A 27,212-nucleotide genomic window follows, 5' to 3' on the forward strand; every position below is an offset into this window, starting at 1 on the left:
ATTCAACAAATTATGCTCACCTTAATTGTTATTTTACTTATTGGTTGAAAACGCATTCCACCAGTTACAAGAACAGTATTTACATAAACTTAACAAGATATTTTTTATATTTACACAAAGTTAATTGAGAAAAAAGGAAGAAATAAAAATACCCCACAGAAAAAAAAAAGAATGAAAGATTATTCTTAAAATTTAGTTACAATTCAAAAATTTATGTTAATAGAAAAATTTAGTTCATCGTCATGCTCAAAGATGAAGAAAAAAATTAGCTGTATTGTTTGCGAAATTTTTTTTAAGGTTCGATATATGCAATACGAACAAATTCATAATTGAAGAGCTTAATGGATGATGCAGGGTAAATGATGAGGGGTATTTATTAACCAGGGAAGATACCAGCGGGCCTGTAGCTGCAACCTTTAAAAAGGGTGTAAAAAATTAAGCGACATGCTACATATGCAAATGCATTATGGTGAAAAGCGGTAATGTAACGTATTGAGATTTAGCAACAACAAAAAAACCTTTATAACTGGAAGAATCATTTAAGGGACATTTTTAGGGATATTTACGAATAAGAGAAAATAGCATAAATTGGTTGCATCAGTAAGGGTATACTAAATGTAAAAGGATTGTTTTTGCTTTTATTTTAATTTTAACGTTACTAATCTGCATTAGTTTTAAGTATGCTTGTATAATTTTTATTTAAAATTAGCTAGTGTAAATAAAATATAGCAAAGAATTACTTCCCTCGCCTTCTAATAAATCTATAATAAAATAGTTCATTAACCACTTTATTTCTATTAACCCTTATTATTGCCACTTAGAAAATGTCGCGTACTTAGTACTTCACCATTCGTCCCGCAGTGGACTGATCCACTGAAGTCAAGCATCACTGGCTGCAGTCAGTGTGCGGGTGGGTGACCACTTGGATTAGTCTGCTTTAGGAGCGAGGGTGTGCAGTATTGGTCTTCGTTAAACCGTACTACCGTAAAGTGATTGACTTTGCGTGCTAGTCGTCGGGCTACCGAAGCGGGAGTGCCATCTCCTCTGCAGAGGATCAAAATTGTGATGGCATGTCTTCGGATCATTCTCGCGAAGTTTCCCAGACTGTGGGCAATAGCCCATTGCGCAGATGAACTACAACAACAACAACTTCACCATTCAAGTTTACATATTTCCCAGAAGTTGATCAGAGGTACGGTAACTACATTTGGTGTATAGTTTGTCTACGGTAAGAACTCCACCCGCTACAAAGTCTGAGGCCATCTGTTGCTATGGAAACAAGATCAGCGCATTTCAGGCAGGGTAGCTTCTCTTCATTCTAGGGCTAACACAATAGATCGAAGAAAAATATGGCCGACCTAAACAGCGACCCCACACCCCTACTTGAAAAAATTATACCTCGAAGTTATACTTGGAATAGTTACCATAGTCACCGCCATGAGTCCAGACGAATAGCTAGAGGAGTTCTTATTTTAGACAAACTATATATGATCCCTTATTATCGTGTGCTAAGCTGACCATCGTCCTAAGAAAACGTGATAGGCTGAGACGAGACTGAACTTGATCGTTCAGTTCGTGGCCGTCACCAAGGGTGCACTGAATAAAAACAACTAAACTTTTTATCGAAACAAATTTCATTTTTGAGATTGGCATCGTTTCCTCGCTAATTAATTTTGTCCCCGTACCGGTTTATTGTGTAAATTTTGGTATGTAATTGTATTTTGATTTCTTATTAAACTATTGTTATTTGTAACTTATCATGTTTTTAAGTACTTGTATTTTTTAAAATATTGAAATTTAAGGCGTTGTATCATTTTAATGAATTTATTATTACGCTCCTTACTGGGCGCGAAAACACCTGCTGAAGAAAGTTTTATGTTGGTTTTTTTACGCCATTTTACTATAGAATATCTATTTTATCATAATTATCTCTGTACTTTTATGACCTTTTCATTTGAGTTTTATTGGTTTATCATTCTTACTTTTATATAAATGTTTATAGATATCTTGTGCACCGATTCCTTTTTTTTTCCTCTCCCTAATGTTTTTTTTCTTTTTGAATGAATGTTATTGGTAGTCTTTCTTAAAGTTTTGTATTATTCTATTTTTTTTATTTGTGTGTTCTTATTTATGAATTTGGTGCTAATGATATTCCTAGATATTATTGGTTCCTAAGAAATCTGTAGATTAGGTTAGGCCTAATTTTATCAATAAATAAGTCATGCAGATCCAAACTTATTGTATTATTGGTACAGTCCTTGGCAATCGTTTACAAGTATTGTTATTAATCCTTTTCATGTACGTATTTTTCTATTGTTCAATTCAGGGGTGCACAACCTTTTTTTTTTTAAAAAGGGGCTGTATTAATATTTTTTTGCTTACCGGTGTCGCAATGAATGAAGTTTTAAATCAACAAATCTCTCATGCCCTAATTATACATTATTTCAAAAATATCAGTTGGTATAAAAACTAAAAGAAAAAGATATATACATGTAATGAAAAATATAATACATATTTATAATGAAAAAAAATTTATGCATATTAAGTTCAAAATTTATGTTCTTGCAAATTCCATGTAGTTTATATTTACTAATTTAAAACAGACGTTGCAATCTGCTTGTCATTTTTAAAAAATTATTACGATATTCGAAATGAAATTAATTCTATTGAATTAAATTTATTATATTGTTTTGTTAGGGGGGAGATTTCTATATCATGATCTGAGGCAGAATAATCGTCCAGTCTTGGTCACTACTGGGTAACTTTCCAAAAGAAACGAAAGAAAACATCACAGTAAAGAACCAACTTGAAAAATATAAGTCCTATCCACCCCCAGACTAACATCTACATATTTAAATTTTTTTTTTAATTCAAATTTTTAAAAAAATTTGAAATTGGGTATTTATTTGGAATCTTGGCGATTGCACTTGGTGCAACAGATCGCTATAGGGAATAACCCATTTTATAGGCCATATACATATGTTAATTTTCTAATTGACCTTTGAACCCCCTTTTATTAAACTTCATTAAAAGTGTCAGATAGTAATAAGAAAAAAACTTATTAAAAAGCCTCTAAGCCTGTAGAAACTATATATATAAACTATAATAACCTATATAAACCTATAAAAACAGATGATTAAAGTCAGACAGATCATGTCATATTAAAAGAGATAGAGTTAAAAGAGCTAAGAAATTAATCATATCTAAATATTAGATAAAATGTTACAGCAGCAAGGTCTTTCACGCTAGAGATTTTGATGTAGTTATACAGTTTTCAAATAAGTTTATGGATGGTATCTCATTCGTTGATGTTGGGTTTTAAAGGAGAATTATGGCATATAAACTATTTTAAATGTCCGTACTGCTGCAGCCAATCATTTTTTACTATTTTGTTGACAATTTTAAGCTGTTTTTTACTTTTTTTAAATTTTTTTTTTTTTAAATAAGAATGTAATCAGAATTAAGGACATGACCAATTGGTAGTCTCTTTTTATATATCTGTTTAGATTTAAGCAGTGGTGAGCAAAATGAGGAGATATTTCCATATCGCGATTTGTTGTGCCAACCACTAATGCGAATGTGCCACTTGCATATTTAAAACAAACAAGCATATAGATGTTTGCTTGGGGGTGGTTACGAGTTATACCTTTCAAGTTGGTCCGTTTTTGTGATTTTTTTTTGTTTCTTGCGGACTGCTGCTGCCCAGAAATTGCCAAGGCTTAGTTTTTATTCTGCCACTTATAATATGGGAATCTCCCCCAAAATAATATTAGTTTTATATTATTAAAGCTTGGTTTACTTTTTTTGCTATCAAAGGAATAATGTTTTAAACCCTGCTAATTCCGTTGATGAGGGATGAGATGTTAATGTCCTTTTTTGTCTCCATAGCTTTTTTTGTTTTAAGGGGTCTGTCCAGACATTTTGTGAAAGGTCCTGTTTTTGTAAAATTGTGAAAAATTACTCGTAATTTCTGAATATAAAATAGACATTAAGTCGCATTCTTTCAACCAGGGTGAATTTGTACAACTGCTTTCGTGAAATTGTACAAATAGGATCCTGTTATTGTAAAAAACTTCAAGGAGTTTTTAAATTGTAAAGACATGCAAGATTATGCTCAACACTGTAAAATTATAATTAAAAAAAATTAAATTTTAAAAAGCAAACAGCAATTGCCGCTACTAAATTAGAGATGCAACATACAAATATTTGGTATTTAGCCTATACTGCTCAACAGAGAATATTCATTTCGGACGAATAAAGGAAAAGCGTCTGCTGAAGACAAAATTTAGTTCGTTTACATCTGCCTTTCTTCTCCCCCTTTCCTGGGAAGGATTTATTCTATTAACAAAACAATAATGACGATAAACAAATTTGTGAAGGTTCTGATTAAATTAAAAGATAAATTGTTTTGTGAAGGGTCCGTTTTTAAGTTAAATATTTTGTGAAGGGTCCGTTTTTTATGTAAAGATATTTTGTGAAAGGTCCGTTAACGAACCCAAATTTCTTCTAAACAGATCCCTGGTTTTGTATATTCTTTTAATTTTTTTATTAATTTTTAGAATTATTTTAAAAACAGTTGTATAATTTAATTGGGAATTGGCTTTTTTTCTTCTTCAAAATTTGGCTGCAAGGTGATGAGTTTACCTTTTTAAATTTACCATAATAAATTCCACAATTATTTGTTGATGGAAAAACTTGTTTTTAAACTTTCTTATACTTTTAATTCTTGCTCATTTTTCTTTATTATGAGTAATATCAGATGAAATAATCAGTTTCATTATTGGAATACTTATTATATCTATCTTAATGGCATAAAAAAATTTAAATATTTTAAATTTGTAATTTCATTCTAGCATTAGTTTATTAAAAGAGTTTTCTTTTACTTTTTGTTTTTATTTAGTTTGTTAGTCCTTAGTATAAAATTCTTGTATTTTTATTTAGGTTTGAAGCTTCTATTTTAAAAGAATCATGAGTGCCCCTGTAAGTATGAGTTTTATTCTACAAATTTTTATTTTATTTATATTTTAGTGATAATTGTTATAGTTAGATAATACGGACGCATGCTGTGCACGGATGCATTGGTGGTGCTTCTCCAATTTTGCAGATACTTTTTTTGTATTTATTTTAATTAAAAATAGTATTGTTGTCGCTGCAATTAAGTATTGTTGTTGAGAATGTTTTAAATATTTATTAAGCCCTTTCCTGTACTTGAAACGGTTGTACATTTTCTTTTAAATAAATGTGTTTATTTTGGTTAGCTTTTTAATTTTCAATTAACGTTCAATCAGAGCTCATTCTAGGCAGGGTTCGTTGATTTAAATCAGCTTGATTTAAATCACGATTTAAATCATGATTTAAATCAAATGACTTTTTTAAAAAAATCATTGATTTAAATCAACTAATTTTTTTTATCGATATATATATATATATTGATTTTAAAAGTTAAAAAACAGTGCTTTAAATTTTTGATACTTTTATTATTTTCTTTTCTTAGTATTAAAATTTAATTTAAATAAATTGCTGCATTAATTAATTTTAGTTAACGAAATTACTTTCTTTCTTGGTGTGTATTAAATTCCAACACATTTGAAATTACATTTTTAAAAATCTTTTGATTCTTGAGATTGAAAGTACAGATTAAAGTAAACATTTAATGCTGTCTTAATATAGACTTGCATAGCTGTAGAAAGTAATTAATAAACATGAATTTTTTTCAAAAAATAACCCAAATAATGTTAATAAAATTCTATCTTTTGAATGAAAAAGTGTGAATTAAAATCTACATCATATTTTATTGGTAGAAAATGTATATTTCTGAAGCTTGAGGTTATATTAAAAAGAAATTACCCTAATATGCCAAAAACAGAAGAAGAAAAAAAAGGGCTGATGAATTCAGATGTTTTTTTCCTAATATAGTGTCATTCTTCCCTTTCAAACTCTTTCAAAGTCTATTTGATGCAGTAGGGTTATTAACTGGTATTTTTTTCTCATAATATGTTTACAGTATCTTTGACATTATCTGATTTTCTATAAAGAAATTTTGTGAAAAAAAATTCCAATGAGTACATAGATTTTCTAATTTTTTTTTTAAAGCTTAACTTATCTATTTTGATATAGAATTAAAAATGAATATTTTAATGTAAAAATATATAGATTAAATATTTATTTATTTTTTGATAAATGACTACATTTATGAACACAATCTGCTTCATTTATTTTGCCATTTTAAAAATCAAGAGAAAAAAAAAAGAAATCACAATTTTAAATTAAAGTTATGGTTTGCTAACTGAAACTTTGTTTTAATAGTTAAAGTACAGGGGTCTGTCCAAGCCAAATTTACTACCGTTTAATGGTACCTTTACAAATTCAACTTTAGGAAAAATGATAGAATAATCACACAAAATAGTTTTTCTTAAAATTTTATTTTTTTGTCTTGTAAGAAACGATAAATCCATATTTTTACTATATTTGTGTTGATTCTATAATATAATTTTTAATTTTCACAAAATAGGTACCTCTTAGAAAAACCCAGACAGACCCCTGAAGCATTCTTTAAATTCTCTATTTCATCTAGTCTTTAAATTTTAATCATGCATATGTTTCAAAATGGTTGCTATGCATTCAAAGCCATGTATTATAATGAAAAATTATTTTAATTAGAGCTTCTAAAATATTGTTACAATATAGTTTTAATATTAAGTTAATTTGATTCAACATTTATAATTTTTTTAAATCATAAATTAAAGTTCTTTCAGTGAATTTAAATAAAAATAAAAAAAAATCTGATTTAAATCAAAAAAATCTGATTTAAATCAAAAAAAATCCGATTTAAATCAAAAAAATCTGATTCTTTTGATTTTTTTTAAAAAAATCAAAAAAATCATGAACCCTGATTCTAGGCAGGGTAAACAGGGCGCAGCACCCTGCTGCCCTTTTAGTCAAAAGAATTCACCCTGTTGCCCCTGAAGTAAATTAGTGCCCTGATGTAATAGACTCCATACCCTTTTTGCCCTTTCTTTCCTGAACCCTTCTTTCCTTTTTCATCCAACCCTTCTTTACTTTTCCCCCAAACTCTACAATGGATTTCATGAACTGTTATTTTTAACTCTTTTTATTTAGTTTGTCATTGCTGTCAATACATAGATTTTATATGGGAAAGGAAAAATAGCCATCACAACCCATTGTTGCACTTGTCTTTGAAAGTTTGCAGTTACTTCCACTATCATTAAATCATAATTATTATTAATCATTTTAATTATTTAATCATAACTACAGACACTTAAAAGCATACATTTATTATTTTATTAATATATGCATGCATTTTAAATAAATTACTAAGCTAATTAGCTCATTAACTCGATATATATGTTAATTTATTAATGAAAATAAGTAATTAATGATTGCTTTGCTACTCTCAGTTAAGTTAAAAAAAAATTCTTTTACTGATTGACAATGCTTTTTAATAGAACATGAAATTATTGCCTTTTTAGAATAATAATGCCCTTTTTTTAAACTTTTGCACCCTGCCCTTTTTTCTGCCTAGAATGAGCTCTGCGTTTAATGATGAATCTATTAACAATGTTTTTTCGTTTCTGTAGCAGTTCTGTATGATTACTTATTTTCTTCTAGCGTACAAAACTTTTTGTTGGTCATTTACCTGATGGGTGTACTAATGAAGAATTGCAGACTCTGTTTGAAAAATATGGAGCAGTAAAAGAGTGTGATGTTATTAACAAATATGGATTTGTGGTAAGAATTTTAAATTCTGTTTATTTAAAACTTCTCTACTTGTATAATTGAATTTATAGCATAAAAATTCCCTTATGTATGTCGATTGCCTTTACTTTACTTCCAGCATATGAGCACATCCGAAGAAGCTGAAGATGCAATTAAAGCACTTAACAACTACCACTTTAGGGGATCATCTCTCAGTGTTGAGGTAATTAACAATTTGTGCTTGATTAATATAAAATTAAACTTTTATTGTTTCTTTGCCTTGTTTCATTGAAATTTGTAAAAAAAGATTTTTTTGAAGGTTTAAGTATGTAAATGATTTATTATTATAAACCCAGAAGCAGAAAGTGCCTAAAACTGCGACGTACGTCGCAGAACAAATGAAGTCCTGCAGAACAATTTGTATCTTGAATAAGTGACAGCGTTTTCTTGCAAAAGCAAGCCGTAAAAGAATTAAATTCTGAGATTTTGTGAAGCAATTTGTGAATCGTAGGGATTCACGATTGACAGAATTGTTTCTAAAAGACCAAATGCTTTCGATGGAGATTAAGAAGTTGTTGGAACAACAGACCAGCGAATGTTTGCGTTTGCAAATGGTGCACCATCTGGGCACTTGTCCCTTTGAAAGACATTTAAGGCAGCCCTTATTTTAATGTCCGGATCTTAATATCATAGTCATTTTATTAATAATTCATCATCATCAACAAAATTTTGTACTTTAAAAGTGATTGAAAAAGTAACAAATCAAGAATGTTTGCCTTGGTTTAAAAAATAATGTTGTGTATCTGTGTATGATCCTGTATTTTAATAAAAGAAAATATAGTATTTTAACGAAAGTTGACTTTTTTTCGCTGTGAAATGCTTGCAGAACATATGTATAAATTAATAAGTCCTGTTGCAGAACATTTGAAAATATTCTGCTTATGGGATTATAAACAGGGTATCCGCGCATCTGGAAAGTCATGAAAAAAAATCATGGAAAGTAATGATTTTCGTTACTGAACAAAATTTGTCATGAAATGTCATGATTTTAACTATTTTTTAAAAAATTCATGGAAAGTCATGAATTTAGGTTGCCAAGAAATCTAATTTTTGAAATGAAATTTGCCCTCCCCCCTATTTCATGGTGTTCTGAATATCTGAATGTGTATCAAAATCCCCACTCACAGTCATATTTTATTAAAATATAAAATGTTTTTATCATTTTCTTTAAAAATTATGGTGTTCTTTAAAAAAAAATGAAGGAAAAAGCATAATTTCCTTTTAAACTTCTGTGATTTCAGAATTTTTGTTATTATTAATTTTTTTATTTTATCATTTTAAAATTCTAGCTGAAGCAAGCCAGTCATTGGCAAATTTTTATATAATGAGAACAGAAAATCAGTAGTATTTCTTTCCTTTCTGATGAACAAGAAAGGTATCTTAAGAATATAATTCTGCAGAAAAAAACGAAAAAGAAAATATTTGCTTATGCATTTTATTCAGCCATTTTTATTGCTTCAACTCATTTTTAATTTAAAATCTACAAATATGAGGAAGCAGAGTATAACAGTTTTGGTTATACCTATGATTTCAATTAATGTTATTATAATGCTTTTTTAAATTTATTGTTGCGTTTTTGTCAGAGAAAATAGTAACTTCGTTAAGTCATGAAAAATTCAGGGAATTAGTCATGGAAAGTCATGAATCTGAATATCTAAAATGTAGCAGATACCCTGTATAAAATTGAAAGATTTAAATTTTCTCAATTCAATCATTTATCAAAAATTCTTTTCTAGAGATCCAAAAGTAAGTTGCACCCTGAACCTGGTGCCCCGGGCCGTGCCAAAGGAGGAGTGAACAGGTGATTAATTTTGTTTTGTATAGTTAAAGTATTGCTGTCTTATTTGATAGAAATTCAAGAAATGGATTTTTTTTTTGCATTTAAGCAATCTTTTCAATTATTTTTTTGAAAATGTTCTGTTTTTACTCATTTTATCGTAAATGTTTGCTTGTTTTTTAATGCCTAACTGGCAACTATTCTGATTTATTTGGGACACTCCCAAATTCTGACGCTTTCTCCCGAACTGCAGATCCAAGTTATTGATGGGGAAATACCATTCAAAAATCCAGGAATTCTGTAAAAAGAAATAAAAAAATTTGCAAAATTAGTTACAGGAAGGAGAAATTTCTAATTATTGATCAGAATGACTGATTAAGATCAAAACTGTGTAGTTATTCAAAAGCATGATATGAAATTCACAGATTGTTATAGTGTGTTAACTTAAAAAAAAAAGGAAAAAAGGAGAGAAACTGAAAATCCCAAGGAATAATTGTTAAAAATGAGATTGTATTGTATTTTCTTATTTTGAAAAATCTCCGTATCATAAAGTTTTTACTTAATTGCATTTCCCTAAATACCTCCTTAATTTTGATTCCTATAGAAAATGCTGCAATAACTTAATTTGGATGAACTGTTATCAAAAAAGTTTGAAACTCATAATTCATATCTACTTTCACTTACTTATAGTGATTCACATTGATGGTGTTATAATTTGAGTAAAAACAGTGCGTAAGTTCTAAAAATATGCTCTGATTAAGTTGCAAAAACAAATTTCAGCAAATCTAGAAAAATTCTTTAGTGTTTAAAAAATTCTAAATAAATTGGATAAGTCGACTCAAGTGTCATTCCTTTCTTTAAATTTATGAAGTTAATTTATTTTCTAAAAATATATTAATAAGTGTTTTGATTCCTCTTGTGTAATTAAGGAATATATATTGTTAATTTAGTTTTACGTATGGGAATAGATTTCAAAAGCAAATGCTTATTTTTTTCATTCTTTCACTTGTCATTTTTTTACTATGAAAGAATGAAATTTTCCTAATTTATGAAGTTAATTTATTTTCTACAAATGTTTTGTATAGTGTTCTGATTTCCTCTTATGGGATTGTTTAAAAATATATATTGTTTTTTTGATATGGTATAAATTTTAAAAGGAAAAGAATGCCAAAGCAGTTAAGCACTGACCTATTCTTGAAAATATTTATAAAAATGATCTTAAATATGTTTATAACTAAAATTATTCCCGCACAATTTTCTACCAATTATCTGACTTTTTATTTGTTAACGACCTTAAATTTTTAAGGATAGTTTTTCAATTTTTGTTCTAGTTATTTTTTCATGTACTACTGAACTTAGTTTAAAAGTAAAATTCTTACTTGTATCAATGTGAAATAGGTTGTGTTACATTGTTAAAACAATTATGTAACAGTATAAATTGTAAAATAAACTTGATTCAGAATCAAGGGCTTAGTATATTTATATTAACTAATAATTATAAGTATAGTAAATGATAATGGATTTGTAGAAATGTTGAAATTTTTTCTTAAAATTTACAAATTTAACTTTTAAGCCATCCCTATAAAATCGCCACATTTTATTGAAACAGAAAAGAATTTAAAATCACACTTTTTAATAATATTTGATTCTATAAGAAGAATATATATTTTGTTTATATTGCTACTTGCTAACGTGTTTTAATTGATCTGTAGGAATAGAGATGGTTACGGGGGCGGCCGATCTCGTGGTGGTGGATATTCTAATGGTTATGGACGTTATGATGGCCCACCTCCTTTTGGTGGTAGGGGAGATTTTTACAACGATAGAGGATATGGTGGCGGAATGAGCCCTCGGATGAGGCCCTATCCTTCTCCATATGATAGATCGCCTATGCCTCCTCCTCGAGATGACTATTATTCCAGATCTTCACCTTATTCTATGGCCTCTCGAGATCCCTATGCAAGGCCAGTTGCTGCATCACGAGATCTTTATGATAGACGAGCCACTGCATATCCATCTACTAGTGATTATTTGTACTCTCGCAGATCTCCTCCTCCTATGTCAGCTGCTAGCAGGTACGCTTGTAAAAATCTGTGTTTTTTAATTGATAGTTAGGTTAAGCACAAATAATTACCTTAATTCTAATATGCCATATAATTGTTGATTTTAAATATATAGTGGGAAATCCTGTGTCAAGAATCTGAGAAATAGATTTTTTTAGATAATTTAATTGGTCATTCAGGCAAATAAAGATCAAAAGTATATAGATGAATATTGTCTGCTTTAATGAATCATATAATCTTTTCTTAAAACTACAACAACATAATTCGATTTTAAGTAGACAAGTGAAACAAATTATTTTCCTGGTATAATTTTTGGTGGGAAAATCAGTTACAAAAAAATTACATTTTTAAAATTGTGAAATTTTTTTAAAAATTTTTTTATTATACATTTTTTTCCATAATTCTTAAAAATGTAATAAAAATTATACAATTTATCTTATATATTTTTATTATTTAATGATTGCTGTTACAATTTTATTTAAAATTTTTCATTTTGAGATTTTCAAAATTGATTGCAAGATTATTTTATTGTAAGTATGAGTTACAATTTAAGGTATATGAAAGACAGCTAATTACCTGAATTTTATTTGTATTATAATATCATAAGCAACGTAAGGATCATTTGGACTACAATTAACATGGTTCAAACCAAAATTAACTATGCATAATTTGTATAGTTCATATGTATAGTTTTTTTTAACAGGAAGCATATTATATGCAGGGCTGATTGTGCTGTGGAAAAAATCCGGATTTCCGGATTTTTCGCTAACAGTGATCCGGAAGTTTCCGGACATCGAAGATCCAGACGTTTCAAAAAATTATTGATCACAGAAGTTTCCGGAAATCAAATTTTCAAAGGTGGAACTTAAAAACACAGTTTATTTTATTTGCTTGTAAAGGAGAGCCAGAGAGATTCTTTATAAGTTTATATTCATGATTAATATTCATTTTTTATCAGTAAATAGTTAAAATCATAAACTCAAAAAAGAGAGACATATTTGTAAATTTTGATTACTTCTCCAGGTCATCATAGGTATGTGTAAATGGTACAGGCACCTGTAAAATTTTAAATATATTTTAAGTAAACTAAGAAATATTGAGAAAAAGGGGGAAAAAAACCCTGTTTAAATTTTTTCAATTTAAGCTGTTTTTTTTGGGGGGGGGGAAATTTTCCGGAATTTTGACTTGGGGCTCACAATCACCCCTGTATATGCTTCCTGTTAAAAAAAAGTCATGTGAAACCACATGATCTATGACATAAAGTTTCACCCATTATGAGAACAGTTGTCAGACTCTGTGAATGTGGTCACTGGGTTGCAATTCATAATGATTTTATTAATTGTTGGCTTGCAATTAATAGTGAATTTCTGAGTTATATTCATTGCCTGTGGTTATGGGTGAAAAATTTTTTTTCTTCCTCTAAGTTTTGGATTGAGAATTTAGATCTTTTTTTTTTCTTTTACAGAAGAACAAAACAAATTTAATCATTTCTTAATGTTTTTAAAAAATTGCTTTTTAGTATATTATTTTATGTTAAAATGTGTATTTTAAAACTTATTAAATTAAGTTTTTAACTAATTTTAAATCTTAAAATTTTCATATTAATGAAATTGTTATTTTTGTAGATCCTCTTATTGGTCCAATGATTATTATGGAGACGCGTAAGTATTTTATTCTTTCTTATCTTCTTGAGTAATTAAAATTGTAGTCTCCAAACTAGACAATATATTTTGGTAAAATAATAAAGCATATCTGAATGTTTGTATAATATTAATTTATGTAACTTATATCCTTTTAATAAATGATACAAAGTTTGTTTATTATGAGAACAAAATCTTTCCTGACTAACATTTTCTTTATTCCATTTCTTATTAGAATCTTCTTGGCAATATCCTGTTACAGGATCGGTACTTTTTTGTAAATATCTTTCTAAAACAGATCTTAATTTAAAATTTTACCTTTAACAATTGTATGTAAAGAAAGCTTTAATTAGTCAGATAATTATTTAAGAAAAAATTTCGGATCCCTTATTGGATTTTTAGAAAATTATTTTTTTGATATTGAAGACCTTTCTTAATTACCTCAAAAAGGGCTCTTAAAATATTTATAATGCAAAACCAAAACTTCTACTATTTTGTCTCTAACCGAAAAAAAATTTAAAATTCTATACTAAATTTAGATTTAATCGCATGTGTTTCACTCAAATTCATAAGAAGACTAGACTACTAGTTTTTGTGATTTTTCACAAAAATGATAATAACAGGACTTGTTTTCATGAAAAGTTTGAATCTACCCCTGTTAATTATTTACAATGCAAGTTTTACATTAAACCTGCAGTTTGAAAGTCTTAAGGAAGTAGAAAAGAGGGATGTTTGTTTATTTTCAGAACAATAACTACACACTTCATAGAATTATGTCATCCATAACATTGATTCATTTAATAATATGAAATTCATTTAATAGTTATGTTATTAAAAACTTTTTAATAAAGTCACAAAATGTTTCTTTATAACCTACATAGTTTGTTGTGCAACAGCGGGTCTATGTGCTCACTCTCTAATTAAACTAAAGATTCTTTAAACTGCCATTAATTAAGAGTTTTAGCTATAATGGAGTTGTTAATCTTGATCACCAGGTATAAAATTATGCAAATTTCTGCACATAAATCACTTCTTGGTGAATGATATAATCGCATGTTTTTACTTTCAATTAATTTAATTAATTAGAATTTTTTCTTTCTAAATAAAAACGTATCAATTTATAGGCTGGTCACATTTTTTGCACCGTCTGTTGCAGTCAAGAAAATTTTTTTAAAGTGAAATAGGATTATGTTGGCATGTTTCAAAATTTGTCATATAACAATTACTACAGTGACACAATTTAATGCATAATTACTACAATAAAAACAATTTCCTATGATTAACATTGATGAATAGGTTTTTCATGCATGTGCAAAATTTGGATGGTTTTGTGTTGTATTTTCTAGCATTTAATTAATTTTATCTTTTTGATTAATAAGTAATTATCTGTTTTCAATGATAATGTTTAGCTGTTGATAAATAACCTGTTATAACATTTGTCTTGTATTTAAAATGTCTTTTCCTATTGCATGATTTTAATGATTTTTATCTGTTAATATTTTCAGTAAACTCTGAAGAATTTACTTTTATACTGTTAATTTTTTATATTTTCTGTTATGCAGTCGTTAACAAATCTCTTTTTACAAGTTTCACCTTTCAATCTGTTTGAACTTGTTTATATCATTAATTTTCATATATTTAGTTCCATTTAAACTTCTAATGTATCATTAGTTTTATAAAAAAAATTAAAAAGAATCCATTTTATTTTGTCTAATTAGTCTTAGTTTGGAGACTTTATATTACTTCTTAGACAAGTGATAAAAGTAAAATTTTACCTAAGTAAGTTGTTACCGAAGTAAAATTAATTTTCCTTGTCTCTCTTTAATTCACTATAATTTGCAGATCAGCCAAAAGCTATTATGGTGAATATGCTCTATAAAAAGATTGTCTACTTCATGAAAATAGGTAGAATGAGAAGTATATTCTTTATTAATTTTATATTGCTAGGTTCATTTTTATTTTCAGTACAGTTTTTTAAAACCACTACCGCAAGAGTGACATGCACTGAAAGGAAATAAAATGAATCAATGTAATGAAATTTTTAACTTTTAAAAAAAATTCTTAAAGTTTATCCAAAATTCCCAAATTATTGAAAAACTAAGGTTTTAAGATTAATTGTAAAACCATAAATTGTCAAAAGCTTTCCAACATTGCCTAATTATGATATTTTTTGAGTGTTTGAAAAGTGTTTTAAAGGTGCTTATTTTTTGTTGAATAATTTGGCAATGCACCCTGAACTAGAATTTATACTTGGCAGCTCTTTCATTTGTAAATATTTTTTCTGGTATAATAATAAATGTGATTAGACATAAACGTAAACTTGTACACAATTATTCATTTAAATTATGCTGCATATGATTTATTTAGAATTCCATGTTTTGAAAATATCAAAAATTTGAATTTATAAAGACATTAGTTTTTCGAAATGCGTCATCAATGATTTCACTCGAGAAATTTTTTCAGGATTTTTGAGTTGCACTCACAATCACCCCTGTATTCTAGGCATAGGTAGAAAAAATTAATCAGTCATTCAACATATTTGTTCCTATGGTTTGTCTATAAGAAAAACTCCCTTTTCTACAAAGTCTGAGACTGTTTGCTGCCATGGAAACAAAAAATACCACATCTCTTTGCCCTTATTCCTTTCTCTCGCTGACATTGCCAAAACCTTTCCTAAATATTACAGGGATGTGATTCTTCCGCGGATCCGCGGATTTCCGCTTTTTTCAGATTTTTCCATATTTTCCTCTCTTTTTACATAAATTTCCGCGCGGAAAAAAAATTTTATGCAGTAAATGATATTTTGTTGAAAAATTTTTTCCCGCGGAGCGAAAGTATTGCTCCCCCAATAAACCTTTCTTCACAGGTTAATCTGCTGGTTGGGGTAAAAGTGGTTGACCTTGGTAAACAATGCCGTCCCCTACCAACACCTCCTACTCTAGTACTGTCTTATCTTTTGATGACTCATTCTGGACGCCTGCGTGGTTTACATTTCCCCCCCACCCCTCGTCTATTCAATTGAATTTTAGTTAAGAAGTAGCGTTTCGCACGTGTTCTTGAAAAATCATTATTTTTTTTCTCTCAATAATTTTTTGACGAATTTCCTTCGTACTTAACATTTTATCTGTTGTTGACGTATGGCCAGCGTTCGTACAGATATTGTTTCTCGTTCTTCGCCTTTTAACGTTCGAGAAATCGATAAAAAAGCTAAAAATCCCTGGCGATGGGAATGGCTGGAAAAACAAATTGATGGAATATTTTTACGTGAGTGTATAAGGAAATTGACAAAATGCGGTGTATGCTATTGTACCGTCTGCAGCAAGGAGTTAGCATACGGATCTAGAGGATTTGTTGCTCTTACGGACCATGTCAAATCATCAAAGCACAAGTCATTTCTTCAGATACGGAAGGAGCATTTTGCACTACCTGGTAAGTTGATTTAAAATTTTTAATTTTTTCTACTTTGCCTATTTAGTTTTACATTTTAAGTATTTAGATTTAATTATAAACTTTTAAGTATTTTAAATTGGTTTTATAAATAAAATCCTCGTGATCGTCAGAATCAGAACTTGTCTGCAAAAAGGTTTTCTACTGCAATAGTGTTGAAATATTTTAATATAAAAGAAAAAGGTGGTGCGTCATAATATTTTTTCATCAAAGTAGTCTTTATTAACTGCATTGAACATCACTCTAAGGGAGAAAATTATAGTGATTCCGAGCAAGAGATATCTTTTATAAATTGTTTCTTTTAAAAATACATTGTTCCCTAATGTTTTTTTCAAGGGGAGAATTTTTTCCCCCGTTTACCGAGTTAAACGTCATTTCTTCCGTGACCTTGAAGATCTTCAGATCGAGAGGAGGCGGGTATGAATGTTTTATTTTCTCATTTAGACCGTCAATCAAACTCAAAGGAGTGGCATGCTGCTTTCGTTTTCTCTTTGATTTACGAGGGGGTGGAGAAAATGCATTGCACATGCCTATCAGTGGACAGAAGATGAAAGAGAAAAATATATTTATCTATTTGACATTGGTTAAACAGATCAATTGATAAAAATAAAATCTTTTTCTTTTGAATAAATTCTGATTCTTTAGAAGTGCGGAATTGTTTGCAAGTTTTTCTTGATGTGGATTCACATCTGCTTTCCTTAAAAATCGTGTTTTTATAAATTAAAAAAAATAAAAGGAGATTTGTTTATTAATTTAAACATACGATTATTTTATGAAGCAGATTGCAGTTTTGTTTTTCTTATTCCACTACGTTTGATTTTTTTTTCTTTTCACGATAAATTTAGCATTCAATAAATTAATTCTTTTTATTCATAAATTTTATCATTAGGTTTTTTTTTCCTTCTGTTTTTTAATTCCGTTAATCTTATTGGTATTGCCTTTTTCCGGGTTTTACTATTTATGTTCCTGCCTTTTTTTTTAACTATCGTTTCGGTTTTCGTTGTTTTTATTTCGATTAATAAGCTTTACTTTTATTTTATCGTTTCACCCCTTGTAGAATTAGGTATGAAATATATTACGTTATTTAATCATTGGTTTTGTTTATATTAGTTAATTTAGGAATTGTAATTATTTTTAAAAAATAAATATGAGAATTTTGTATTTTTTAAACTTGTTTTTCTTGTCTAAACTTGTAATTTTTTTTATTCCTTTAAATGTTATTTTTCTACCATTTTTTTTCTTTTTAAATTTAATAGGGCTTTTCTTTTTTCTCTTACTTTAAAATGTGTTACACTTTTTCCTTGTTTTTCGGGTTCGATAAAATATCGATTAACGAGACTTAGGGTCGATCCAGAAAACTGGAAAATTCAGACATCCGGGATAGCGATAGCATCCCAGATAATTGGTTTTCTATATTTCCATCTAGGTTGTACAGGGTGCATAGCGTTTTTAAAAAGTGCTTAAAGGTCCTTATTTTCGGTTTTTATTTTTTTCAAACCCTTAAAGGTGCTTTTTTCATTGAGTGCTTCATTTTCCCTTTCTCAAAATGTGAGTTTTCTTCTTAACCATGTCGATTTTCAAAACGAATTACGCAAATAGTGTAGTTTTCACATTTTCCATCTTAATTCCTTCACTTACTCTCCATTTCAGCGTACTATCAGTCCCATAGCATATATAAGCGCCAATAATTTTACATGTTTGATGAAAAGCTTGCGGACTATCGTGTGTACACTAAGCTGGATTCCATGATAAGAATTCTTTCAATCTCCTATGCAACTTAGTTGCTCTTTAAAAGATATTCTCAATTTCGGGCTTCATTTTCGTACTCTCAAGTCAGACTGAAAAATCTCACAAATTCTTGCTGACCATGGGGACCAACTAAGCATTGCAAAAAAAAAAATTTCATTAGTAGGAAAATTTTATTTGTTGGTTTCATCACTGGCAAGACATTAACCTTCAAGCGCTGTTCTATTTAAGAGATCAGTACCTTAATCCTACATTTTTAATTTGGGGATCTTTCACCAATTATGTATTTCCATGTGAGTTCTGAGCAGTCAACTATTACAAAGTCAACAATTATATTCTCAAAATTTTTTATTAAATTAACTTAAACGTAAGAATTAAATGAAAGTTTTTATAATTAGATTTCGATTTTTATTTGAGGGACCGTCTACTAATTTCATGAAATTTTTATTGTTATTCATTAATTTTTTTACACTATTTTAACATTTAGAAATTCAGTAATATTTCATTAATTATTCAGATTTCACAGTCCGTAAAACATAAATTTGTCCTAAATTATTTGTTTTAAAACAGTTGAATTAAAAAAGTTCAATAGTCTAGCATTTGTAAAATATTATAAATATAGGGACTAATATTAAATCAGATTTGTCAGAAATGTTTAGATCCCAATTTCAAATCAGTGTATTTGTTAATTTCGTATGTTAATTCATCGTAAGAAACTAAAAAATAATTTCATATTCATTTAACAATTTTTTTGAATTTTAGGAAGTAGTAGCAAGAAAGAAAATTGTGAAGTTCCTTATGGATTGCCACCAGCATATGTTGCTTTAGAACCAGTGGCCAAAGAAAATTTACCTCAACCTCTTACACCAGTTGGCGATAGAATAGTGAACCTTGAAGCAATGTTACTGGGGTTTATGGCAGAAAAATCTTTGCCATTTTCAATAGCACCGGATCTTCTTAATCTTATGAAAGAGATGTCCAAAGATAAAAAGGCACTAAATCACATTACCATGCATCGGAATGCTGCTTCATATAAAACAAGATTTGGCCTTTCTAAGACTATGAAAGAAGCTATTTTTCATGATCTACAGACGCAGTTCTTTTCCCTAAACTTAGACGAAAGTACAAATAACAGTAATCAAAAGATAGTGACTGTACTTGTCAATTACATGACCGAAAGTAATATTAGTTCTAAACATTTATCTTCCTACAGTGTTAATAATGTTAACAGTGAGTCCATTTTTCAAGGACTAGTCCAAATTTTTGAAGAAAACAACATTCCTTGGCAAAATCTGATGTCAGTTCTCATGGATTCATGCAGTGTGATGAGAGGAAGGAATGCAGGATTGGAAGTCAAAATTCGCTCAAAGTGTCCTCATCTTTTAGATATCAATGGTGATTCTTGCCACCATGTTCATAATGCTACTAAGCAATTTTCAAAGCCATTTAAATTGTACATTGAAAACTTGTGTACAGATATACACAATGACCTAAAATGGTCGCCTGATCTGCGTGCAATTTTCAATGAAATTTGTTGTGCCCTAAAAATTAAATGTACAATGCCTATTGCATTTATTTCATTTCGGTGGCTTTCTGTGTATGATGCTGCCTTAGATTTGTTGAGACTGTTAGGAGGGTTAACAGTCTTTTATTTTCCTTTTTTAAATAATGTAGACCGAAATGAATACTTACATATTGTTGTAAGTATTTATAAAGCTTGCAATGTTGAAAATGCTACCAGGGATCGAATTCGAAACTTGCAGAAGAGCCTTGGTCAGAAATCCCTGACACCAGCAGGCAAGGATCGCAAATTCAGAATTACTAAAAAATTATTTGATCAAAGATTGGAAACCCAACTTGTCGCTAATCTTTTTGTTGCAGTGTTATCTCAGTTAAAAGAATATGTTAAACTTTTTCAAAGTAACACCCCACTTCTTCATATACTTCATGATAAGCAACTGTGCTTAGTAAGAGATTTTTTTTCTTTGTTCATTAAAGCAGAAAAGATATCTTCATTAAAAGATTGTCCCAAAAAAATCAAGCATTTTGATGTGGAGGATATCAAAAATCATCTTCCAATGAATTCTGTTTTTGTTGGACAAAGCATCAAAAAGCTCACAGCTTCTGCCCCTAAGTCAAAAGTAAAGGTGGTAGAGAATTTTCAGAAGAACACTATGAAAGCATATGTGGAATGTGCAAAAACATTACAGAAAAAAATGCCTCTTGAGAATTTGTTGTTGCAAGCAGCTTCCTCCATTGACCCCATTTGTCGTAAGCATTCCCTTTCTTTAAAATTAATGAAAGATCTTCCAGACATAGTGACTAATGTAATTAGTGTTGCTGAAAGAGATATTTACACTTTGGAAGTTCACAGATATCAGGCTGCCTGTTTACGGGAACCACAAAATGATGAGCCAGTAGATAAGTGGTGGTTAGAAATCAGCAAAAGATTTCCTCTGGTGTCTAAAATGGCCTGTGCCATTCTCACCTGTTTTCATGGTCCTAAAGTGGAGTCAAGCTTCAGCATCATGAACTCTTTTGTGACATTTGAATCCAATAGACTGAGTGTTGAATCTATTGATGCAATACAAACAATAAAATATGAACTAATGTCACGCAAAATATCTGCTGTCGATGCATTTAAGAAAAAAGATTTTCTTACAGAGGAAGTTGATAAGAATTTATGTAGAAACATGATCTCTGCTTCACGGAATTATAGGGAGCTTAATAAAAAACTTGTTAATTCCAATAAGGAAAATAAAATAAAAAAGCTGGTGTCAAAGGAGGCTGCAAAAAAAATATCAGCAAAAGCTGTCAAATTTCAGAGGGAATTGCACTTGATAAAATTAAAATCTAAGGCCTCTAAAAATAGTGCGAAAAATGAACTTTCTTGTCCAACCAACACGGATGATCAAAAGTCTGCAAAACGCAGTCTACAGATCAGTCACATTAATGAAAGACCATCAAAAAAAACAAAGAACTGATGAGAAAGTCCGCAAAGGTCCTTTGACCATTAAGGAAATGTTTTTTAAAATGATGTGAAAAACTCAAAGTTGTCTCAATTATTTAAAAAAAAAAAATATTTTAATCAAGATTTTATTTAAGAACAAGTACCATTTATTTATGTTTATTTGAATAAATAATTATGTAATCATTATCAGATTGGCGTTTGAATTCATATCATTTTTTCTTTTGCACGTTTAGTGCTACAGTTATAAACTTCCTCTTTTTTGTCTTTTTGTCAATCACATCCCTGATATTAACCTAACAACCCTACTTGAAATATTTAAACTTCATAACCGTAGTCATCACCATTGCTCCGTGCAAATGGCGAGATTTGTTCTTTTCATAGACAAAGTTATTTTGATGCAATTTTGGAGGAAGCAATATTAAATTGTTCTTAGGAGCAATATTAAATTGTTCTTTTTGACAAGAGTTTGAATGTTCATCTGGTTTTTCAACTAATTGAATAATTGATTTTTAATGGAATGATAGGAGGTTGATTTTGAAAAATAACCATGTGTTCGGTTACAGAAATGATTTGCCTTACCTCATATTGGCCTGCCTTTTTATTAATCAAATGGTTCAATTAAGTAATATGAGTAATAATTGCATATTGTTTTGCATAGCTGTATCAAGTTATTATTTTTGCCATCAAACCAATGAATTTATTTAAATATAGTTTTAATTCCAAGAGAAGAAATGGGTATGGGGGGGGATTCCCTCGCAATTTAGATATAATTTTTGATTTTATTAACAAAAATTTTTACCTTATTTTGGGAGTACCATTCGATAGTGCTATCTATACCTATAAAAAAGTGGAATTTATTATATTAAGCAGGGATGAGATTTTTCCGCTTTTTAGCAGATTTCTGCCTTTTTCACGTTAATCTCTAGAATTTCAGCATTTTTTTTTTAAAATCAAAAACACCAATTCTCTAAAAGTTTCACTTTTTTTTTAAATTATAAATGTTGAGGTTTTTCTAAAAATTCAGCCCTTGAAATAAAATAATTGTATTTATTTCCGTTTTTTCAAATTTAAGCAGAAATTTTAAACTTCATAGTTTCCAACCCTACCGCATTTTTACTTATTTTAACTACTCTCTCCGCTTTTATGTGCTGAAAATATCTTATAAGATTTTTCGCATTTTTACCTGCCAGCCAGATTGCTCGTATTTACGTAATTCAAACGTCGCTGATTGATTTGTGGTGAAAATATTTATTTGCCCACTCAATTAATCTTGTAAATTTTTATTAATTATGGCTAAATAAAAACAATATAAACAAGCTTCAGATAAATCTAAAGCCCAGAATCTGCTAATATCTTGATTCTTATTCACGTGATTTTAATATCAAACATCGATTCTCGTATTTACCTAATTTAAAAGTTACATATTGCGATTTTTATTCAGGTGAATTAAATATCATATATTGAGATTCTTATTTATGAGATTTAAAAAATCAATATCCCGATTCGTATTTACACGTTTTTAAAATCCTATGTAGCGATTCATATTCACACGAGTTTAAAATTCAATGTTCACGTGATATATTCACGTGATTTTACGTGATATATTCACGTGATATATTCACGTGATTTTAATATCAAACATCGATTCTCGTATTTACCTAATTTAAAAGTTACATATTGCGATTTTTATTCAGGCGAATTAAATATCATATATTGAGATTCTTATTTATGAGATTTAAAAATTCAATATCCTGATTCGTATTTACACGTTTTTAAAATCCTATGTAGCGATTCATATGTAGCGATTCAGCGAGTTTAAAATTCAATGTTGTGATTAATTTCTACGGTTGTAATATCAAACATTGATTTTCGTATTTGTATGATGTTTAAAAATTATGCATCGTGATTCGTATTTACACGATCTAAAAGTTACACAGCATGATTTGTATTTTTGGATTTTAGAAATCGAATATCGAGTTCCATATTTACGTGATTTCAAAATCCATTATCGCGATTCATATTCACGCGATTTTAAAATCCAAGATCGCTATAAATAAAGTAATAGTATTTATTGAAAGAAAGGAAATGTAAATGTATATTCTCAGTAGTTTAATGTGCTAAACTAATCAGATTTTCAAATAATAATTGTCTCCTTTGTGTGAACTGAAGAAAATATAATTTCTAACTTTATTTTTTTAATTGGTAATTTTACTTTTTACTAAATGTTAAATGTCGATGTAATTATTCATATATTAATAAATTAGTACACAATTTTATATCATTATACACATAGTTATTTATTATCGTAAATTGTCCGGAATTAATTATTAAAAGATTGCACATACGTAAGATTTACTCGCTTGGAAATTCAGCTTTTTTGCCTTTTAGTCAATCTCATCCCTGATTAAGAGAAAAACCGTTGAAATTTTTTCCAAAATGTAATGTAAAAACATGTAGCTATTAGTTTTGGGCCAGTAATTTAATAATGCACATTTCAGTGTTTTTAAATTTTTTTAAAATTTATATTTATTGTTTTAACTGATAAAAACATTTCTTGTTATGAAATTTATGCAAATCTAAAAATAGGCTGCCTTTAGAAAAATACTGATTTCTAATTTGTATTGGTATAATTTATGTGGAGAAAAAAATTATAGTTTAATGCTACATAGTTATATCCCTCATTTTGATTTAATCCTTATATTTTACATGTTTTGAGAGATACTGCAAACTGGAGTTATGTAGTGTCAGTTTATTTGGGGTATTTATTAAAGCTAGTTAAAAGCAAAATTTTTGATATCCTTTTCCCATCAGTTTGTTTCAGTCAAGAGCAAAGAGACTTCATAAGCTATAGTTGCCAACTCTACTGGATTTTCAAATAGACTGCTGGATTTTGCCAGTTTCTCCTGGTCTACTGGATTAATATAAATTCTTCTGGTTTTTGTACATTTTAGAAAATTCTCTCAAATTGACTGAGTTTCCTTAAAAAATTCCCTATTGAAATAGAAATTTTGTGCAGATTCTTGCTTGCTTGAATATTTAAATAAGTTTCACTAATACATAAGGAAGTAGGCCTCATTTAGAAAATTCAGTTTTCACGAAGTAAATGCCTATTTCAATTCAAAATTATGAATAAACATAGTACATAACATTTTATTTTAAGGTCATTTAATGTGAAACCATGTATGTAAAAAGATTGCAGTTTTCCTATTTTGATGGCTATAAAAATCCCTAAGTGTTCAAGCATATTTTGCAACAATTATCAGGAAATTTATGTTTTTTACGTAAATTATTGGATATTTTCTTATACCTGTTGGTGGCTATGATAGGGGAGAAAAGAAACATAATGAACCAAAAAGAGAAATGCTTATGCAATTGTTTTTAAATTATAATGACTTTACTTATATTACTACTCCGTTGATTTTTTAAATAATTGTTTTTTCTTTTCTTCCTAGGGATTCTCGTGTTCCAGTGGAAGGAGCATCTCGAAGACCATATTTTTGAAGTTAAAATGCTGTTAATGCACTTTTTTTTACCATTACTTTTGTATTTAACAGTAGGCACATAAGCATCAAAACATTTTCCATAATTTTTAAAACATCATTATAAATTTATCAGTTCCCCTTCAGTTTTAATTTGAATGAGGTCTAAAGCTGCTCGACTTTGTATTTTTGTTTCTGAAAAAATGTATTTTTATAAGATGGTGACACGTCAAATCTATGCAATGTATTCAAATTGGTTAGACAGTGTACTAGTATTAATTAGTATGTAAAATTCCGAGGTCAGAAAAATTTAATTTAACCACTTTTAAGAAATGACTTTTGTATAATGGTCTTTTTATTGTTAAATTTTGATATTTGCTTGTTAATTTGGCATCTCATTATATCACAATTGTTAACTATTATGTTTCTCAAACTGTAAGCATTGCATATATCTATCATTCATTAAAACAATATCATCCATTTTTTGGTGTCTGATTTCATTTTCCATTTACCTTATTTTTTCCTCTGGCATTTTCATGGTTTGGTTTTTATTTAGAGATTATGGCAGGGCAAACAGCCTAGTCGTCTTCGACAACTAAATATATAACTAGATTTATATCGTCAAAAAACTTCTAGATTTTAAGAAATATAGGCTGGTATATATAATTAATATAGTTTTAAAAGACTTTAAATAAATTTAGTAATTGTCGAATAAATTTTGTCATAATTAGGCACCAGCGTTAATAAATTGCAGCAGAAATTGAATTGTTAGCTGTTTAGTGGTAAGATCTTGTATGGTACACACCAGAGATGCCAACTTGCTCCGGACAGCAAATATATATTTTAAAGTGGTAGTTTATCAATTGTGATTCTTGGTTTAATAAATTCAATTTAGTAGATTTTTAACCACCACTATTTCTAAATAATTCGTAGGCTTATATGATTCACCACTGAACAACATTCAAATCAGGCCATACCTTTTTAAAAGCAAGCAAAAATAGTCAACAATAGTCAAATTTACTTAATAGTTCTTTACCGTTTTTTTAATTATTTTGGCTTGTCCGGAGCAGTTGGCATCTCTGTACACACTATTAATAACAATTAGAATTACACGTTTCATCACATTTAAAAGGGTGTATTTAATTTTAATTATATCAAAAAGTAGATTAATAAAACTGTTACAAATTTGCAACAATTATGCTTGAAAGTTTAGACGCCTTAGGATAGTTTTAAGGTTGTAACGTAGGAATCCAATCGTTAGTATAAAAGTTAGTGCGAAAAATTAAAATATCACAAGTTATTGGGTTGCACCTTCTTTATTTGCGCTTTGTATAGCATGGAGAATAAATTAAAAACTGTTTGTTTATAAATTGATCAGTATTATAATTAATATTATAATTATATGATCCTATATGGACATTATATATTTTGAATAGTAATTATTTGTGATGAATAACTTTGTTTAATAATCTAGGTGTGAAGGATATGATAATTTAAAAAGTGGTGTATATGTTGAACCAATATGAAAGTTCAAATAATCTTTATTTGCATATTAATTTTAAGATACAACAGGTTCTTAGCTAGGTTTTAACGAAAATTCCAGAAGATGTTGTCAGGTATGAAATAAAAAATAGCGCCACAGTTTTTTTTGAAACCCAGAATTTGTAGTAGTCCTGATTTTCCAGATGAAAATTATTTTCTTTTTAATCCTGACATTCTTGATTTTTGTGTGTGTTAGAACATCCCATTTTCGAGCTATGGAAGTTGAAAAATAATTGATGTGAAGTATTGGGAGATACGGATTTTCGACCTTTCTATTTTGATTATCAATGCTCAAATATTTTAACTCCGTCCACTAATTATATGCACGTCCACTAACTATAGACTTGTAATTCTTGCTTTCCTATGTAACCTGTACCCGCAGGATTCATCTATTTTATGAGAAGGAAATTCAATAAACAATTTTCATCACTAAATTTTTATCTTAAAACTTTATTTTCAGCAAATGCAGTAACAAATCTGGAGTTGTGTAGTTTCCCAATTTATTTGTCTTTTTCATCTGATTTTAAAAAGGATAGATTCCGATCAACAATAGTGTAATCATGTAGAATTTTTAAATATTCACTTGGATTAAAAAAAATATCTACAAAATTACATTTGTACTAAGATGTTAATCATTGTATGAGCTAATATATATTCAGATTCGCACATGTGCTGTAATCTGCAAGTAGTCCTCATTTGATGACTTCAAGCACTTTTTGCGAACCTATTAAGGTGGCAGGCCATTTTAGATAGTTAAAAAAAAGAAAAATT

General features: G+C 28.8%; 1 protein-coding gene across 6 annotated transcripts; it reads left to right on the plus strand.

The window, feature by feature from the left end:
* The first annotated feature begins 1,462 nt into the window (after nt 1-1,462).
* On the plus strand, nt 1,463-25,379 carry LOC107438195 (uncharacterized). Of its 6 annotated transcripts, none has more exons than XM_016050431.3 (9): nt 1,587-1,706; nt 4,942-4,980; nt 7,630-7,749; nt 7,856-7,939; nt 9,513-9,577; nt 11,266-11,628; nt 13,242-13,277; nt 15,099-15,161; nt 24,873-25,379. In XM_016050431.3, the coding sequence occupies exons 2-8, from the start codon at nt 4,969-4,971 to the stop codon at nt 15,133-15,135; spliced, it is 717 nt and encodes a 238-aa protein (XP_015905917.2). In that variant the 5' UTR covers nt 1,587-1,706; nt 4,942-4,968; the 3' UTR covers nt 15,136-15,161; nt 24,873-25,379. The 6 variants fall into 6 exon arrangements, with proteins under 6 accessions (XP_015905901.2, XP_015905917.2, XP_015905909.2 ...); XM_071185925.2 differs by having other exon boundaries at nt 1,697-1,877; XM_016050415.4 differs by lacking the exon at nt 15,099-15,161 and having other exon boundaries at nt 1,463-1,706.
* The last annotated feature ends 1,833 nt before the right edge of the window (nt 25,380-27,212 follow it).

The sequence above is a fragment of the Parasteatoda tepidariorum genome, chromosome 5 (assembly GCF_982258835.1).
Source record: "Parasteatoda tepidariorum strain Cologne lab strain chromosome 5, Ptep-v5.0, whole genome shotgun sequence".
In the NCBI taxonomy this organism is placed as follows: Eukaryota; Metazoa; Arthropoda; class Arachnida; order Araneae; family Theridiidae; genus Parasteatoda; species Parasteatoda tepidariorum.